This window comes from Hylobates moloch, unplaced genomic scaffold (assembly GCF_009828535.3).
Source record: "Hylobates moloch isolate HMO894 unplaced genomic scaffold, HMol_V3 SCAFFOLD_13, whole genome shotgun sequence".
In the NCBI taxonomy this organism is placed as follows: Eukaryota; Metazoa; Chordata; class Mammalia; order Primates; family Hylobatidae; genus Hylobates; species Hylobates moloch.
The window spans coordinates 65869139-65887805 of NW_026652288.1; the positions used below are offsets into that span (position 1 = coordinate 65869139).

An 18667-nucleotide genomic window follows, 5' to 3' on the forward strand; every position below is an offset into this window, starting at 1 on the left:
TCCTTCCTTCCTTCCTTCCTTCCTTCCTTCCTTCCTTCCTTCCTTCCTTCCTTCCTTCCCTCCCTCCCTCCCTCCTTCCTTCCTTCCTTCTTCCCTCCCTCCCTCCCTCCTTCCTTCCCTTCCATCCGTCTTTCTCTTTCTTTCTCTGTTTCCTCTCTCTTTCTTTCTTGGTCTTGCTCTGTCATTTAGGCTGGAGTGTAGTGGCAAGATCATGGCTCACTGCAGCTTTGGCCCCTCGGGCTCAAGCAATTCTTTCACCTCAGCCTCCTGAGTAGCTGGGACTTCAGGTATGTACCACCACACCTGGCTAATTTTCTTATTTTTTGTAGAGATGAGATCTCACTATGCTTCTCAGGCTGATCTCAAACCCCTGGGCTCAAGTAATCCTCCTGCCTCAGCCTCCCAAAGTGCTGGGATTATAAGCGTAAGCCATCATGCTAAGTTCCTTTATAGTTTTCTTTTATCTTTCTATTTATTTGTCTTTTTTATTAAAATTTCTATTTTTCAATTACACTGGATCTTTATCTTTTTCTGTGTTTTTTTTTATTTTTTTATTTTTTTAAATTTTTAAATTTTTTCTGAGACAGGGTCCCACTTTGTTGCCCATGCTGGAGTGCAGTGGCACAACCTCAGATCACTGCAGCCTCCACCTCCTGAGCCCAGATGATCCTCCTACTTCAGTCTCCCAAGTAGCTGAGGCTATAGGCATGCACCACCACGCCCAGCTAACATTTTGTGGAGACGGAGTTTTGCCATGTTGCCCAGGCTGGTCTCAACCTCCTGAGCTCAAGTGATCTGCCTGCCTCGGCCTCCCAAAGTGCTGGCCTTACAGGTGTGAGCTGTGTATTTCCTTCCTTTAGCTTTCTTTTTTTTGAAGTAATAAAGCTAATAAAAATCACTTGTTGAAAGAGGATACAATATTTGTGTTGTCCCATCTGGAAATGAAGTCAGAAACTTGCTCCCATGTTTGTAGTGCTTCTCTAAGAGCTCATTCCCGACAACCTGTACACCACAGAAAAGAAAAGACAATTGTTTCGGACATAAAGTAGTAAGTACGACAACAATGGACATCAGCTGGTTACTAGACAGTCATACAAATCACTTATTAATTTAAACGTTGGCCCTGCTTCAACAACAGGAGACAACCCTTAGCAATTATTAACAGATTGTCCCTAATCCTTGCAAGGTGGGGTTTTGTCTTGTTGTCTAGGCTGGTCTTAAATTCCTGGATTCCAGCAATCTGCCTGCTTTGGCTTCCCAAAGTGCTGGGATTAAAGGTGTAAGCCACTGTACCTGGTCTTGGAAAATGTGTTTTTATAATTAAGTTAAAAAAGGAGATAAAAATTTTATATATGATACAATTATAAGTATGTTAACAAAAACCCATGCAAGGAAAACCATCTAGAACAGTGCTAATATAACTTTTGATTATAAGAAAAATGTTCTATATCATCACGGCAGTACAGTAGCCACTAGTTACATGTAGCTATCTAGGACTTGTGGAATGGCTAGTGTTACTGAGAAATTACATTTTAAATTTAATTTAATTTAAATCTAAATAGCCAAATGTAGTATTGCTACCATATTGGGCAGTGCAAGTCTAGAAAATATTGAAATATTAATGTTTTGGGAGAAGTGATTGGGACTTTTGGTAATTTTCTTCCCTTCCTTTTAATTTTCTAAGGGTTCCAAATGTTCTCTAATATGCAACTCTTACATTTTAAAGTAAAAAGGCTTTAACTCAAACATAAGACATTGTTATAAAGTCTAGTAGAAGTTAAAAGGCCAAGTTCGTACCAATTCTTTTTGACAACTAGTTAAATGCGTCACGTAGCCACGCTTCATGAAAGATTTTATAATTTTAGGTAAAACTGTTTTTTTTTTAAATAGCAAGTAAAAAAATTATGAGTTCATTACCTTTCCACATGCTATCCGAGAATCACAACAAATGATGGACATGTTACTGTTTCTTAGTTGAAAATCATATACAATGTCATCAATTGTCTGTTTTTCTGGAATATCCACAGAAAGTTGATAAGAAATTGTTTTTAAGCGCTTTGAATCTAGTGGGAAAAGAATCACATAAAAGTACATATATGTTTTAAATTTTCTATAGCCTGTTTTCTAAAATGAAATTTCAAACCCCAATATAAATGCACTGATTCATAAGGCATTTTTATATTCAAAGTTTCATCATCTTTAAAAATTTTATTATTCCCCTTTGTCAAAAAATGAGAACATTCCTTTGTTAAAAGAAGAAAAATGAGACTGGGCGCAGTGGCCATGCCTGTAATCCCAGAACTTTGGGAGGTCGAGGCGGGCGGATTACTTAAGGTCAGAAGTTAGAGACCAGCCTGGCCAACATGGTGAAACCCCATCTCTACCAAAAATACAAGCATTAACCGGGCATGGTGGCGTGTGCCTGTAATCCCAGCTGCTTGTGAGGCTGAGGCAGGAAAATTGCTTGAACCAGGAGGCAGAGGTTGCAGTGAGCCAAGATCGTGCCACTGCACTCCAGCCTGGGTGACAGAGCGAGACTCTGTCTCAAAAAAAAAAAAAAGAAAGAAAGAAAGAAAAAAATGACAATTTTCATTAAGTGGAAGTTTCTGGCCTTAGTTCTAGTAGAACTGATACTCTAACAGTTGGATATCGGGAAACTTTATATTAGGGATTTAGTTACAAAAATAAATTAAAATATATCTTCTCTAAGTATCTTTTTTTTGGCAGTTCAACTTTTTAAAAATTTTTATTTTATTATTTCAATAGGTTTTTGGGGAACAGGTGGTGTTTGGTTACATGAATAAGTTCTTTAGTGGCGATTTCTGAGGTTTAGGTGCACTTACCACCTGAGCAGTGACGTGAAGTCTTTTATCCCTCACCACCCTCCCACCCTTTCCCCCTGAATCCCTAAAGTCCACTGTATCATTCTATGCCTTTGCATCCTCATAGCTTAGCTCCCATTTAAGTATCTTTTCAGTAGCTCTGGGTGGTAGAGGAGGAGCCTGATGCCCAGAAAGATTAAGTCATTTACCCCAAATCAGACAGCCTGTAAGGAGAAAAGCAAGGATATAAATCCAGGACTTCTGATTCTAAATTCAGGGTTTCTTCAACTGTACCAGTACTACAGTGATATTGGTGAGCTGACTTCTACAACAACTAATATATGAAGAAAATAAGCTGACTTTTTTTTTTTTTTTTTCTTGAGACGGAGTTTTGCTCTTGTTGCCCAGGCTGGAGTGCAATGGCACAATCCCCGCTCACTGCGACCTCCGCCTCCCAGGTTCAAGTGATTCTCCTGCCTCAGTCTTCTGAGTAGCTGGGATTACAGGCACCTGCCACCATGCCCAGCTAATTTTTGTATTTTTAGTAGAGATGGGGTTTCACTATGTTGGCCAGGCCGGCCTTGAACTCCTGACCTCAGGTGATCCACCCGCCTTGGCCTCCCAAAGTGCTGGGATTACAGGCGTGAGCCACCGTGCCTGGCCAAGTTGACTTATTTTTGACAGATTTTCCATATTCAAGCTTGAAAACAAAATTGAAAGTATGCTTCGTAAAATAGGAGACAATGAACTTGAAAGCTCTTCGCAGTTATCTGTAAAGTGCTCTATAGGTGTTGCTAATTTATTTCAGTGAATAATAACAATGAGATGAAGACTGAAAACTCCAAAAACCAGATAGCTGGAAACACTAGCCTTTCTGGGCCATTTTGACTGATGCAGGCTATACTGTACTTAGAAATAAAAAATTTTCAATACTACTACTTCTTCTTATTTTGTTATAGAGACAGGATCTCACTATGTTACCCAGACTGGTCTCAAACTTCTGGGCTCAAGTGATTCTCCCAACTTGGCTTCCCAAAGTGTTGGGATTACAGGTGTGAGCCACTGCACCTGGCCAATACTATTTTTTAAATACACTCACTTCATCTTTGGGTTAAACATCTGAGCTTTCTGACATTGTACAGCTGATCTACAGGATCAGCACTGACGAACTCACCATCTTCAGAGAAATGAGTCTGTTCCCTTGATATTATCGCAAAATGTCTGGCCATTCGTTGTTCCTGTTTCCTATAAAATCAAAAAACATCAGGCATACATCTGAAATGTGGTTGAAGCTTAAAACAGTCTACTACAAAATTCAGCTGCCTAAATGCCATCCTTGTCTGTTTGATCTGTTATTACTTGTGAATCTAGCAAATACATCTTCAGAATTATATATCTTGAAAAAATGAGGTTCATTTACAAAAGGAGCTCCAATTAAGCCGGCCTGTATGAGTTTCAGTATCAAAGGCTCAATGTTACCTTTGAAGGGCTTTTTCTTTTGCCTTGAGTCTGTCGACCTCACTGCCATGGGCTGCATGAGGGCCAATAGCAATTAATTCAGCTTTAGGGGGTTTGGTTTTTATTTGCTCCTCATAGATATAGTCAATCAGATTTTGGAAAGCAATACAACAGGAGGCCTGGAAAACACAGAAGTTACTTTCATCTCGTCAGTCCTAGATGACGATGATTAGAGGGGATAAAAATGACTAATAAGGTTTGGATAACAATCTATCATAAGTTTTTATCTGGTAATAGCTTTATTAAGATATAATTCACATACCATACAATTCACCCATTTAAAAAGTAGAATTCATTTGTTTTAATATATTCACAGAGTTGTACAATCATCATCACAATCAGTTTTAGAATCTGAAACCTGTCCTCACTAACAGTCACTTCCTCTCCTTTCTTCTTCACAGCCCCTGGCAACCACTAATTTACATTATGTCTCTCTAAGTCGGCCTGTTCTGTACAGTTTATAAAATGGAACCATACAACATGTAGCACTCTTTATGTCTGGCTTCTTTCACTTAGCATAATGTTTTCAGGGTTTGTCCACATGGTAACATGTTTCAGTACTTCATTTTTTTTATGGCTGAATAATATTTCATGGAATGGATATACCACATTTTATTCATCCATTCATCCATTGATGGACAGTTGGGTTGTTTCTATATTTTGGCTATTATGAATCATGCTGCTGTGAACATTTTTGTACAAGTTTTTGTGTGGACACGTGTTGCCATTTTCTTGGGTATAAACCTAGGAATAGAATTGATGGGTCATATGGTTACCACTGAAACTTTCAAGGAACTACTAGACTTCCAAAGTGATGCACCATTTTATATTCCCCCTTAGCAGTACATGTGGGTTCTAATTTCTCTACATCTTTATCAACACTTGTTATTATCTGTCTTTTCAATTATACCCATCCTAGTGGGTGTGAAGTGGTATCCCATTGCGCTTGTGATTTGCATTTCCCTGACAGCTAACACATAACTCTTTTTTTTTTTTGGAAACGGAGTCTCACTCTGTTGCCCAGGCTAGAGTGCATTGGCACGATCTTGGCTCACTGTGACCTCCGTCTCCCGGGTTCAAGCAATTCTCCTGCTGCAGCCTCCCAAGTAGCTGGGACTACAGGTGCACACTGCCACGCCCAGCTAATTTTTTGTATTTTAGTAGAGACAGGGTTTCACCGTGTTGCCCAGGCTGGTCTCAAACTCCTGAGCTCAGGCAATCCACCCACCTCGGCCTCCCAAAGTGCTAGGATTACAGGTGTGAGCCATCAAGCCCGGCCTAACTCTTTTAAAAATGGCAATGCAGGGGAAAGATGCAAGAGAAAATACTACATATGTTTAAAGATAATACTATTTCCACAGTAAACCTGACTTAGAACTTACATGCCCTTTTGGTTCAGAGGAAACATCCACATTAGAAAAAAATGCTCTTAGATCGCTGCCACAAAATTCACATTTGGGTGATGTCTCCTCCTCTTCACCCTTCAGAGAGAGAGGAAAAAGTTAAAGAAGTCCCCACAAAGAGGCCCAGAGGCTCTGAGAGCGGCAGGAGCATGACCCTGGGCATGGTTGGTGAATGGAACAGCAGTGGTGATGAGATGTGCCAGTAAGTGATATCACTTCCATTTAAGGGATGGTGAGGCTTGAGGAGCCTGAGGTGGTGTTTTGCAGGTCTCTGTCTGGTGCAATTCCCCAGAGCAGAGCTGAGCCTATCAGGAAGTGTGTGGTCTTCGGGATGCCTCCCTCGTATAAGAAGAAAGTTGCAGAAATGAATTCACTGTGGATACCAGAGTCCCTTGTTGGGGAGGGGAATGTGTAGTGTGTACCTAGATGCAAGAGATAAGGATAACACACACTGGATTTTATACAAATGATCTAAGGTATTTGAACATCATTAACTCTTTCAAGAAGTGCCAAGTAAGAAAAAGCCTTGACATTACTGTGTAGGTCAAAATGTACAATGACCAACTTTCTAAAATAAACGAGAATCCTTTCTCTGGGGAGCCTAGGTTGGAACTCTGAATTTTGTCTGTATTGTGAAGGTAATTCAGGACAGGGAGGAGGAGGGGACGAAAAACGAGGGAGAGATTGGGAGTTAGGGGCTCAGCTGACTCAAAGTGGAGTGGCCATGTCAATGACCTGAGGTCATGTCTGTGATTGCACAGGCTCCTGAGCAGGTGAGCAGCCAAGCCTTAGTACAGGCCTCCAGGAAGAGACCCAGATCATGACTTGCAGATCATTAACAACACTAGGGCATCTGTATATGCCACGGAAACCATTCTCTGAGACTGGCAAAAATGCCCGACATAGGGCTAAAAAGTGACTAAGGTGGCCAGTGCAGCCAGGGATTCACTACCCCAGAGTAATGTCCAACATATTTAGGCCACTGAAACCCAATAGTAAGTACTGCACATTGCTAAAAGCAGAATGGATGGAGTAGGGCAGAAAGAGAGCTGGGCAATACCAAGCCATTCACAACCTGTTCCATACAAGGGACTTGGTAGTGAACTCATCAGCCTGTTGTCCTTTCACCCTCAGCTTGGTGTGAAGCAAGATGGAGATACTTCGAAAGACCATGAGGGAGGCCGGGCACGGTGGCTCACACATGTAATCCCAGGACTTTGGGAGGCCGAGGCAGGCCAATCACCTGAGGTCAGGAATTTGAGACCAGCCTGGTAAACCCTGTCTCTGCTAAAAATTCAAAAATTAGCCAGGCATGGTGGTGTGTGCCTGTAGTCCCAGCTACTAGGGAGGCTGAGGTAAGAGGATTGCTTGAACCTGGGAGGCAGAGGTTGCAGTGAGCTAAGATCATGCCACTGCATTCCAGCACTCCAGCTTGGGTGACAGAGTGAGACTCCATCTCAAAACAAAACAAAAACAAAAACACAAAGACCATGAGGGGAGTTGGGATCTTCACCTGAAGAGGGTGTGGCTAGAGAGAAGAGCTGGGCAAGCCAGCCGCTGCTACCCCTAAACTAGATTGGCATCAACACTAGACCTGAAAGACCTGCTGAGGAGCAGGAGGAGCCAGCCTCATCCAAGTGCCAGTTCAGGGACATCTTGGGAGAGAAGCTGCAAGGCCTTCCCCATGGTAAGACCCATCTCTGGGTGTTGCAGGAGGAGAGTATAACCTCAGAGACATCCCTAAATACAAGCCTTTGTGGTGCAGAAAAAGGAAGGTGCTACATTTAAATAAAGAATTTCAGGGCTGGGAGTGATGGCTCATGCCTGTAATCCCAGAACTTTGGGAGGCCAAGGTAGGGATATTGCTTGAGCCCAGGAGTTTAGCCCACCCTGGGCAATATAGTGAGACCACATCTTTTCAATAAATAAATAAAAAGAAAAAACAATTTCAGCCTGAAGAGTCTGTTAAGTGACCATAAAGTTTAGAAACCTGGGTAAATATAGAGTAAATGTTTATAGATATTATATTACATGATATACTGAATTTTTCCCCTCACTAGATTGCACAGCTCAATGTGCTGTACAAAATAGCAATGAACACAACCTCAGTGCATCCATACAGCATTTCCATTCATCTCTACACGTGCATCCATGATATGTTGCCTTGCATGATTCGTGCCCCTTATTGTTAATGAATAAACCTCCACCTTTACTATGCCCAAGAAGAAGTCATCAAGGGTTCTCAGATCTGGGGAGTAAGCAGTTCTCTCCACATGACCATGGCATCCAGTCCAGGTTTGGAAACAAGCATTCCACCAGTCAGTCTCTTACCACTCTAGCGGCAGTGTGGTGGTGCATCTTATTGGAATTACTTGAGGTAACCTTTCTCTTGCCTTTCAAGTACAGGCATTAATCAGTCACTTCACGTGACCAAATATGGCAAATATTCACCCATGTTTCCAGGCTTGGTTCTTTTTCTTTCTTTCTTTTTTAATAAGCCTGGGAAACATAGTGAGACCCATCTCTGCAAAATATTTAAAAAATTATCTAGGCATAGTGGTGCACACCTGTGGTCCCAGCTACTTGGTAGACGGAGGTGAGAGGATTGCTTGAGCCCAGGAGGTTGAGACTGTAGTGAACCATAATCGTGCCATTTACACTGTAGCCTGGGTGACACAGCAAGACCTTGTCTCAAAAACAAAATAAAATAATAATAATTTTTTTTAAAAAAAGACAGAGTCTGTCTCTGTTACCCAGGCTGTTCTCAAGTGATCTGTCTTAGCCTCCCAAAGTGCTGGGATTACAGGTGTGAGCCATCGTGTCTGGCCTGTTTCCAGGCTTTGCGGCCACTCTTACAGGTTGAATTGTGTCTCCCAAAAAGATATATTGAAGTCCTAACTCCTGGTACCTGTGAATGTGACCTTATTGAGAAATACAGTCTGTGCAAATGTAATCAAGTTAAGATGAGGGCATGAGAGTGGGCCCAAATCCAACTGGACTTGGTGTCCTTAGAAAAGGGGGAAATTTGGACCCAGACACACACAGAGAATGCTGTGACAACTGAGGCAGAGATTGGAGTGATGCAGCTGCAAGCCAAGGAATGCCAAAACTGCTGCCACCACCACAAGCTAGGAAGAGGGAAGGGAGGATTCGCCCCTATATTTTGGCCCTGCCAAAACACTGATTTCGAACTTCTAGCCTCCATAACTACGAGACAGTAAGTTTCTGTTGTTTTAAGCCACCCAGTTTGTGGTACTTGTTATAGCAGCCCTAGGCAACTAACACAGACACTTTAAGTGCTATTCTAAGTAATTGAGCTCTTCGACTTTTTTTTTTCCTTTTAGAGTATTTTCACTGTCTATTGTGCAAATCATTATGTGTTTTTTAATGTCATTTTTAAAGAGTAATAATAAAAAACATGAATTAAAGTCACCTTGAAGTTAATGCCTAAATTGGAGCTCTCTTCTTTGTATGCCAGAATGGATGGTGGTCCGATGCTGGCTAACGTTCTTAGAGAAGGCTCGAACAGTGTTAGGAAGTCTTCCTTAAACTAAATTTAAAAAGAGAAAGGGGTGGGGAGGGGAAATAATTGAAGATTTGATAAGCCATTTTTACTATGAGAACAATGTACTAGTTAGTATGATAAACATTTCTTACCTCCAGCTCATATAAAATATTTAGTTTCGACTCTTCTGGATTAATTACCCATTTTTCTGAAGAGAAAGAATAGATTTATAAGAAATGTTTAAAGCCTTTGTGCAGTGCATTCCACTTCTGTAATTTGGAGATTCACACCCACCATCATCCTCCTTGCCCAGCACGCACACACTGTTCAGATGCCCTGAACGCCGACGTTTTCACCACCTCCTTACACCTGTTCTTAGGTGAGTCCTTTTTCAAAGCATATGGGCTCTGTGCGAGTTAAGGCGATTCCCTACTGGTAGTTTACCTTTGCCAGCAAAAGGAGATGATGCCAAACATGTATTTACCTCTTAATTTAGATGCCAGACATTCAGGTTCAGCTTTCTCTTTAGAGGCGTTCTTCCCTGTGAAAACAGGGTATATGTGTCATCAATCTGACAAAGTAGAAAAGAAGCTGAATATAAAAGAAAATACATCTCTCGGAAAAATAAGTACCCTTACTATGTTTCTTCTATCTTTTAATCTTTTGTCTCTTTTTCCAAATAACATTTTGCCAACAATAAGGAATAAACAAAGGAAAGTTAGCATTCTATATATCACATTTTAAAATGTTTCCCCTTCCTTTCTAGTCCTAGAATACAGTAGTCCCCCTTGATCTGCAGGGGATACATTCCAAAATCCTGAATGGATGCTGAAACTGCAGGAATACCAAACCCTACTATGCACAAATTTTTTTTTCCTTCACAATTTTATAGATAGAAGATTCATTCTTACCATGTATCTTAGCAACCTCAGCATACTATTTTTTTCTTTTTTAAATGAAGTCAATAACTTTTACCTTTTCACTTAAAGGACACACTTTATGGATTCTCTTTGGCATACCCAAATTGCCAACATCACTTCTTTTGAGCTTTGGGGCCATTATTAAGAAACTGAGGGCTAGGTGCAGTGACTCACACCTGTATTCCCAGCACTTTGGGAGGCCAAGGCGGGTGGATCACTTGAGGTCAGGAGTTCCAGACCAGCCTAGCTAACATGGCAAAACCATGTCTCTACTAAAAATACAAAAATTAGCCAGGTGTGGTGACGGGCACCTGTAGAACCTGGGAGGCAGAGGCTGCAGTGGGCCAAGATTGTGTCATTGTACTCCAACGTGGGCTACCAAGTGAATGTCTGTCTCAAAATAAATAAAATAAAATAAATTAAGGGTTATTTGAACATAAGCACTGCAATACCACTACAGTGGATCTGATAATCAGAAGGCTGCTAAGTGACTCCAACAGACAAAGAGATAACTCATGTCCCAGGCAGGACAGAGTGGGATAGTGAGAGATTTCATCACTCTACTCAGAATATCATGCAATTTACAACTTACGTGTTGATTATTTCAGAAATTTCCCACTAACATTTTCAGACTGCAGGCAGCTGAAACCACAGAAGATGAAACTGTAGATAAGAGGGGACTACTGTGCTACACAGATTAATATTTTCCTTTGTTGTAATCATGCTTTGCATACCCTTTTATTTTCTGCTTCTTTTATGTACCATCGATCTACTTTATGTCTGTTATTCTTCATGAGATTTTTCAGGTGGGAGGGTGCTGAGGGTTCTAGTTCAAGACAGTGAAGTAAACCACCAGGAGTACTCTATCTAGATTCCAGAGCAGCACTGGAAATGGGGAAGAAGCCATCCATGAATCAGCAACTTTGAGTAAATGTCTAGAAGATTTAAAGCACATAGGATTGGAATGATGAAAAACCAATCAGAGCAACCTATAATGGGACAGAGGCAAAGGAAAGAGGCTACTAAAATGCAAGGGACTCATTTTCTTAGCAAAGCCAGGAGAGCAAGGGCTGCTGTTGGAGACAGGTAGCCTTCAGAAGTTGATCTAGGCTGGGCGTGGTGGCTCATGCCTGTAATCCCAGAACTCTGGAAGGCCAAGGTGGGGAGATTGAGTCCAGGCGTTTGAGAACAGCCTGGGCAAAATACTGAGACCTGGTCTCTATGAAAAACTTTAAAAAAATTAGTTGGTTGTGGTGGTACATGACTGTGGTCCCAGTTACTGGGGGCTAAGGTGGGAGGATCGCTTGAGCAGGAGGTTGAGGCTGTAGTGAGCTGAGATCGCACCACTACTCTGAAGCCTGGGCGACAGAGCAAGACCTTGTCTCAAAAAGTAAGTAAGTAAATAAATAAATACATAAATTTTTTTAAAAAAGAACTTGATCTATTTTGGGGAGGTGGGGGGCAATGTGGATCATCTGAAAAAAATTTAAAGATGTTTTAGGCATCTTTATCTATAGAAATACCAGCACAGGTATTTTAAAAAATTAATGCACAAAGATTTTTATTAATACATTATTTGTTATAGGGAAGAGCTCAAAAAAAAAAAAAAAACAAAAAAGCAAAACAAGGCAAGAACAACCCCAATATGTCTAGCATTACATAAGTCACAGTAACTGTATATGAGGAAATATTATGCAGTAACTTCAAAGAATTAGGTCAATCATTCCTGAAATGGAAAGATGTCCATGATACATTGCTGTCTTAGTTCATTTGGGCTGCTATAACAAAATGCCTTAAACTGGGTAGCTTATGGGAAAGGAAAATATACTGGGGCCCCAAAATCACTAAGCTAAAGGGAAAAGTCAAGCTGGGAACTGCTTAGGGCAAACCTGCCTCCCATTCTATTCAATGTCACCCCTCTGCTCACTGAGATTAATGCATATCTGATTGCCTCCTTTGGAGGCTAATCAGAAACTCAAAAGAATTCAATCATTTTTCTCTTCTCTACCTATGACCTGGAAGCCCCCTCCCGGCTTTGAGTTGTCCCGCCTTTCCAGATGAAACCAATATTCATCTTACATATGTTGATTGATGTCTTATGTCTTCCTAAAATGTATAAAACCAAACTGTGCTCTGACCATCTTGGGCACATGTCGCCAGGACCTCCTAAGGCTGTGTCACAGGTGCGCATCCTCAACCTTGGTAAAATAAACTTTCTAAATTAACCGAGGCCTGTCTCAGATTTTCGGGGTTCACATTTTGGTAACCACAGAGGAATTCTGAGTGGAGGTACCCCTGATATTTGACAAATCTTCTATCGGTGCTTGGTACTAGCTTGACCTATCTGTATGGCTCAAACCAATAGGACAATTTGCTGAGGCTTGGAAGCACCCCCTCCAGAGAATCCCTGATCTCCTCAAATTTGGTCACGATCTAAGTTTATTTTGCTGTACAGCTTCTCTTTTTTTTGAAGTTTTACTTGCTTCCAACACAAAGAAGTCATTTTTTTCCTGCTTCCATGACAATAGAAGGCAGGTAACTATTTTATATAACATATATCTTTTATACAACATATATTTTGTATCTTTATATAACAAGGCCACCTTTTTGCTAGGCAGGCCAAACTGAAACAGTGGTTGTTGCCTCATGCTGCAGTTCCATAGCTAAGGTTTTGCCTTCTTTTTTCCACCACAACAGCCTGGGTTTTGTTCCTAAATCAAGCCCTTTCTGGTTTGATACTTGGGACTTCTGAAATAGCAGCAATTTTTTCTAGCTGAAATATGCTAATGAGATTTTAAAAGATTTTTTTAAAAGAAGCTCAATGGTTAAAATTAGCTTAATTAAAAGCTAACATCCAAGATGTGTGTGTGTGTATGTGTGCATATGTGAGTTTGTATTTAAAAGGCCTTCATGTTATTTTTTTCCCTCCTAGAATCTTGTCCCTTTTTTTTTGCGCAAAAGTTTTTTTCTTCTCAGTTGACTGAATTCTGTTTTCTTCATTTACTTCTGCTGTTTCTCCTTTCTCTTGAACCCTCTGCTGCATGAGGAGCCTAAAATAGTTTATGATAGCCCAGGGTTCCTTAAAGAAAACAGAGAAGGTACCAGCGTCCCTTTGAGGGAGAACGCTGTTTTTCCTTATGGGAACTCCAAGAATGTAAATAGACAAGTTCAGCTCAGCTTTTAAACTGCTTTCTTTGGTATTGTGTTACCTAATTTATTGACTAATATAGTTACTGCAACAGAGGCTACTTTTGGTTTTTTTAAGACAGGTGTGGTTTAGGCACTTATAAATGTCTTTGTTTAAAAAAATTTTTTTTTTTACATGCACTGTAAAAACATGATGTGGTCTAGCCTCATAATAATTCTCCCTCTTTGGAAACCCAGGATTCGGCATGGGCTTTGCCCAGAGCGCAGCGATCCCGTTAAAAGATAGGTAGTCCCTGTCTAAATAAAATTGGTCTCTTTATACAAAACTATGAAAGATTTTTATAATTTTATGTTTGATTTGGCATCCATCTTTAATCTTGCTCTAGCACACCAGACTTTTTCTCTCCATATGTTATGATATAAATTTTGTTATTTGATTTTCACCTGAGTTGTTTCCTTTAATATGCAAATTTAAGTCTATTTAGCTGAAAACTGCCTAGGGTTGTGAAATAGGTTATCAAGAATCTGAATGTCTAAGATAGGAAAACAAAAAAAGGTTTTCATTAATCTATAAGATGTACTTCTATTGGCATGCCTAATGTATCTATGTATTTATGTGTTTTGTACACACTGTTTCATTACTGAAAAGATATAAAACAACTCTAATTAATTGACTTAAAGAAAAATAAAAACACTTGAATCAAATACTTTATCAGGAAAAAAGAAAAGACTAGTCAAATGCTTTTTCAAGTTTATGTAACTTCAGTAAAATCTTTAATAAATAAACTAGCTTTTCAATTATTGGCAAAGTAATATTAGAAATGTCTTAAGAATTGTCAGCATACATTTTTGTCTGCATTTATTAATCAAGAAATTTCATACTTATCCCTGCCAAATACTATAAGATGTAAAAATTTGACATAGGGGTTACAAATCTATAAACTCAGCCCAAGACAAAATGATCTTTGCTTGTATAATCTTTAATAAGTAAGACATTGATATTGATTTAATAAAAAATAGCTACATCTTAAATTTAGTAAGATTACCATAGCTTCTAATCTTGTGGCTTTCGGCAGTCTGGTCCACAGGCAGTGAGGTTTGTTTTGGGAAAGGACCGTTATCATCTTTGTTTCAAAGCTAAACTGTAAACTAAGTTCCTCCCAAAGCTAGTTCAGCCTATGCCCAGGAATGAACAAGGACAGCTTGGAGGTTAAAAGCAATATGGAATCAGCTGGGTCAAATCTTTTTCACTGTCTCAGTTATAATTTTGCAATGGCAGTTCCATAACTCTAAATGATGGCTATCACGGTTTTCATAAATAATCCAGGTAAACTATTAAAATAATTAGTAAATGTAATGCGATAAATACTTGTAGACAAACTCACTATAATTTAGAATCTAAAGTTAAATTATAGATATTTCATTACTTGGGTATTTTCCATTAAAAATATATTTTTAGGAAAACATTCTTTAAAAAAAAGTGTGTCCCTTTAAAAAAGGTGAATAATTTTTGTCTAATTCAAAGCTTATTTAAAGATCATGTATTAAACAAGGTAAAAGGAACCAGGAAATAAGAGAGATGTAAAGAAAGTTATAAAAATAAAGAGGTTTGTTTGTTTTTTGTAAGAAAACTTAAAGAGAAATAATTTCAATGAGAAAGAAAGAATCTTGTATGGTAAATTTAGTCCTAGAGTAGAATGACTGGTTGTTTAAGAGAGAGGGATGTTCAGGACAAACTAGAAAGTCCAATCATGTAATGAATGGTCTGTGTAAGTCACAATAAGAGGATTTCTTTAAAAAAACTTACATAATCAAGTTGTCATATTATTATTATTTTTATTTTATTTTATTATTATTATACTTTAAGTTTTAGGGTACATGTGCACAATGTGCAGGTTTGTTACATATGTATACATGTGCCATGTTGGTGTGCTGCACCCATTAACTCGTCATTTAGCATTAGGCATATCTCCTAATGCTATCTCTCCCCCCTCCCCCCACCCCACAACAGTCCGCAGAGTGTGATGTTCCCCTTCCTGTGTCCATGTGTTCTCATTGTTCAGTTCCCACCTATGAGTGAGAACATGTGGTGTTTGGTTTTTTGTCCTTGTGATAGTTTACTGAGAATGATGATTTCCAGTTTCATCCATGTGCCTACAAAGGACATGAACTCATCCTTTTTTATGGCTGCATAGTATTCCATGGTGTATATGTGCAACATTTGCTTAATCCAGTCTATCATTGTTGGACATTTGGGTTGGTTCCAACTCTTTGCTATTGTGAATAGTGCCACAATAAACATATGTGTGCATGTGTCTTTATAGCAGCACGATTTATAGTCCTTTGTGTATATACCCAGTAATGGGATGGCTGGGTCAAATGGTATTTCTAGTTCTAGATCCCTGAGGAATCGCCACACTGACTTCCACAATGGTTGAACTAGTTTACAGTCCCACCAACAGTGTAAAAGTGTTCCTATTTCTCCACATCCTCTCCAGCACCTGTTGTTTCCTGACTTTTTAATAATTGCCATTCTAACTGGTGTGAGATGGTATCTCACTGTGGTTTTGATTTGCATTTCTCTGATGGCCAGTGATGATGAGCATTTTTTCATGTGTTTTTTGGCTGCATAAATGTCTTCTTTTGAGAAGTGTCTGTTCATGTCCTTTGCCCACTTTTTGATGGGGTTGTTTGTTTTATTCTTGTAAATTTGTTTGAGTTCATTGTAGATTCTGGATATTAGCCCTTTGTCAGATGAGTAGGTTGCGAAAATTTTCTCCCATTTTGTAGGTTGCCTGTTCACTCTGATGGTAGTTTCTTTTGCTGTGCAGAAGCTCTTTAGTTTAATTAGATCCCATTTGTCATTTTTGGCTTTTGTTGCCATTGCTTTTCGTGTTTTAGACACGAAGTCCTTGCCCATGCCTATGTCCTGAGTGGTAATGGCTAGGTTTTCTTCTAGGGTTTTTATGATTTTAGGTCTAACATGTAAGTCTTTAATCCATCTTGAATTAATTTTTGTATAAGGTGTAAGGAAGGGATCCAGTTTCAGGTTTCTACATATGGCTAGCCAGTTTTCCCAGCACCATTTATTAAGTGGAGAATCCTTTCCCCGTCATATTATGATTAAGTTTTGGTTTGCTTAGGAAAAAAAGCTGAGATTAAATTTTTTGAAAAAATTAAGGTTATTACATCTGTGTATCCTTCTGTATGCACTTTTAAAGCACTTGTGAGACTGAGTTACAGGGCTTTGACTCCTGGGTCTAAAAAGGACACCAAGTCCAGCTGAATTTTAAACACTGACAGCAATTAAGGCCCCATCTTCAGGACTGGTAGAAGATGTCAATCAAAATAAACTGCATTCCTGAGACACAGGGCCAGAAATTAAAGGTATTCCACTCCTCAAGGCCCAGGGACTATCATGGAATAGATAGACCTGTGAGATTGTAAGGGCCAATTTTGAGGGATAAAAAAAGTTCAGTTTCTCTTTAATCATCAATGTCAAAAGCACACTGATATAATACTAGCATATAGGTGCTTGTGTCAGTTTAACAAGGTTTTCATGAAGCATTAACCAACTCCTTAATAAAGGTTATAAAGTTTATAAAAGGCTTATGGAAGTTATATCTTATGGTCAAGATTAAAATTTTATAGATAGTTTATAAAATTTTGAAAAACAAATTTAATTGGCTTCATGCTGCCTTTTTAGGGCTTACAATTTGGAAAATTAAGTCTCCTCTCTCAAAGAATGAAGGTTTTTGCTCTTTTTTGAAATCCTTGAGTTATCACTTTGGTTAAATGAAATGACTTATTTTACAATAACCTGTGATCCTATTTCATGATATCAAGTGTTTTAAACCTTTGATAACTGACAAACTTTCCAAATCAAATTATAAATTATGTCTTTCCCTGACCTAATTAATCCTTTAAGATACTAGGTTCCTTAAAGTCCAAAAATGACATATTTGGCTTATTTGGTATAAAAATTATACAGGAAGCACTGTCAAATATAAAATGATCTTTGGTTTTCTTTGGCCTGTATTTGTATAAATATGTTATTAGTATGTGTTCTAAAATTATGGGAAACTCCTATAATTTTGATATGAGTTAATGTACATTATCAGTAATAATTATAATTATGTTAAATTATTGTGTACCACAGAGGTAACAAATTTTCTTTTCAATTGTGTCTTTGACTATGGCTGCCCTAAAACTTTTTGTCATCCCCAGACAATTGTTATCTTGTTTTGGTTCTCTTTAGAAGGTGGATTTATAATCAGCTATAAAACTCTAACAGGTGTTCTCAAATGCAGGTTTCTGATAACTCCAGAGACTGTGACATCAGAATAGAGGAAAAGCTTTCAGGTCTCATGGAGAGCTGAAATATTCATGAATATCAAGCAGAATAGGAATTAACTGCATAGACTAAACTAATAGAAGTCTGAAGTAATCCTTTTAACTTTTTGCTTAAAATGTTGCTCACCCTTTGTTTTGCTTTCAGATTCAAGAAAACTTTTAAGCTATTTACAGCTTTTAACAATTGAGTAAAGTGTACTCCTAAGAACAAAATTTGGAGTGTATTTGTTTTCTCTCTACCTGATTTCTCCAGAATTTGGAAACTATTTGTGAGTATTCTTAACTTATAGCAATACAGTTATTTGTATAAGTGCAATAAGAATCTGTTTTCATTTATGATAGAACACAATTGGAGAAACTGGTTATTTTACCAAGGCTTTGACTGGAATGGTGTGCTTTCCTTAAGGAATCAAAATTGACTTATGGATCCAATAAAAGCCCTTTGGGAAAACTGGCCTCATACTTGTCCATACAGTCCCTGTACGGAGTTCCTGACCTGTGGTGAGTAAAGAATGTCACTTCCTGACAGGCCTAGGAGCCCCAAGTTTTATCTTGGAACTTCAAGAGAAGAGAGGATCACCCAACTCATAGGTATTTGATGGTACAAATCCATGGCTGGGTTCGACTTTAAAAAAGTCTTATCTGAGATTCTTTCTACAGAACAAAGTTCCATCAAAGCCAATTTAAAAGCCTATATAAAAATAATTACTTTTTTTTACTGCACTATATACAAATAATTAGGCCAAGTATAATAAAGCAAACCAGTCCTACCATGATTTGTCTTTAGTAAAAATGGGAAACTGGAGAGAGAAAAATTATGTTTCAAAACCTATAGTATACTTGTTAGATTCTTGTCTTGACTAATGTTTTTCAATTTGTATTATTTTCTACAGTTTGGTCTGAATTCTAATTTTTCTTGGTTACAAATCTTCAAAATAATGTTTTCAATTTTTTTCCTTCTTTTTTCCCCCATTTTCCCCAATTTGGAATCACTGAAAA

General features: G+C 38.7%; 1 protein-coding gene across 1 annotated transcript in view; it reads right to left on the minus strand.

The window, feature by feature from the left end:
* Positions 1-18667, minus strand: part of ERICH6 (glutamate rich 6) — a 42551-nt gene that overhangs the window by 13296 nt on the left and 10588 nt on the right. The window contains exons 4-11 of the mRNA XM_032173841.2: positions 9733-9789; positions 9401-9456; positions 9177-9293; positions 5723-5821; positions 4302-4459; positions 3997-4067; positions 1918-2063; positions 917-1002 (exon numbers count right to left, since the gene is read on the minus strand). Coding sequence (XP_032029732.1) covers positions 917-1002; positions 1918-2063; positions 3997-4067; positions 4302-4459; positions 5723-5821; positions 9177-9293; positions 9401-9456; positions 9733-9789 — 790 coding nt within the window. The remainder of the gene's footprint in view (positions 1-916; positions 1003-1917; positions 2064-3996; positions 4068-4301; positions 4460-5722; positions 5822-9176; positions 9294-9400; positions 9457-9732; positions 9790-18667) is intronic.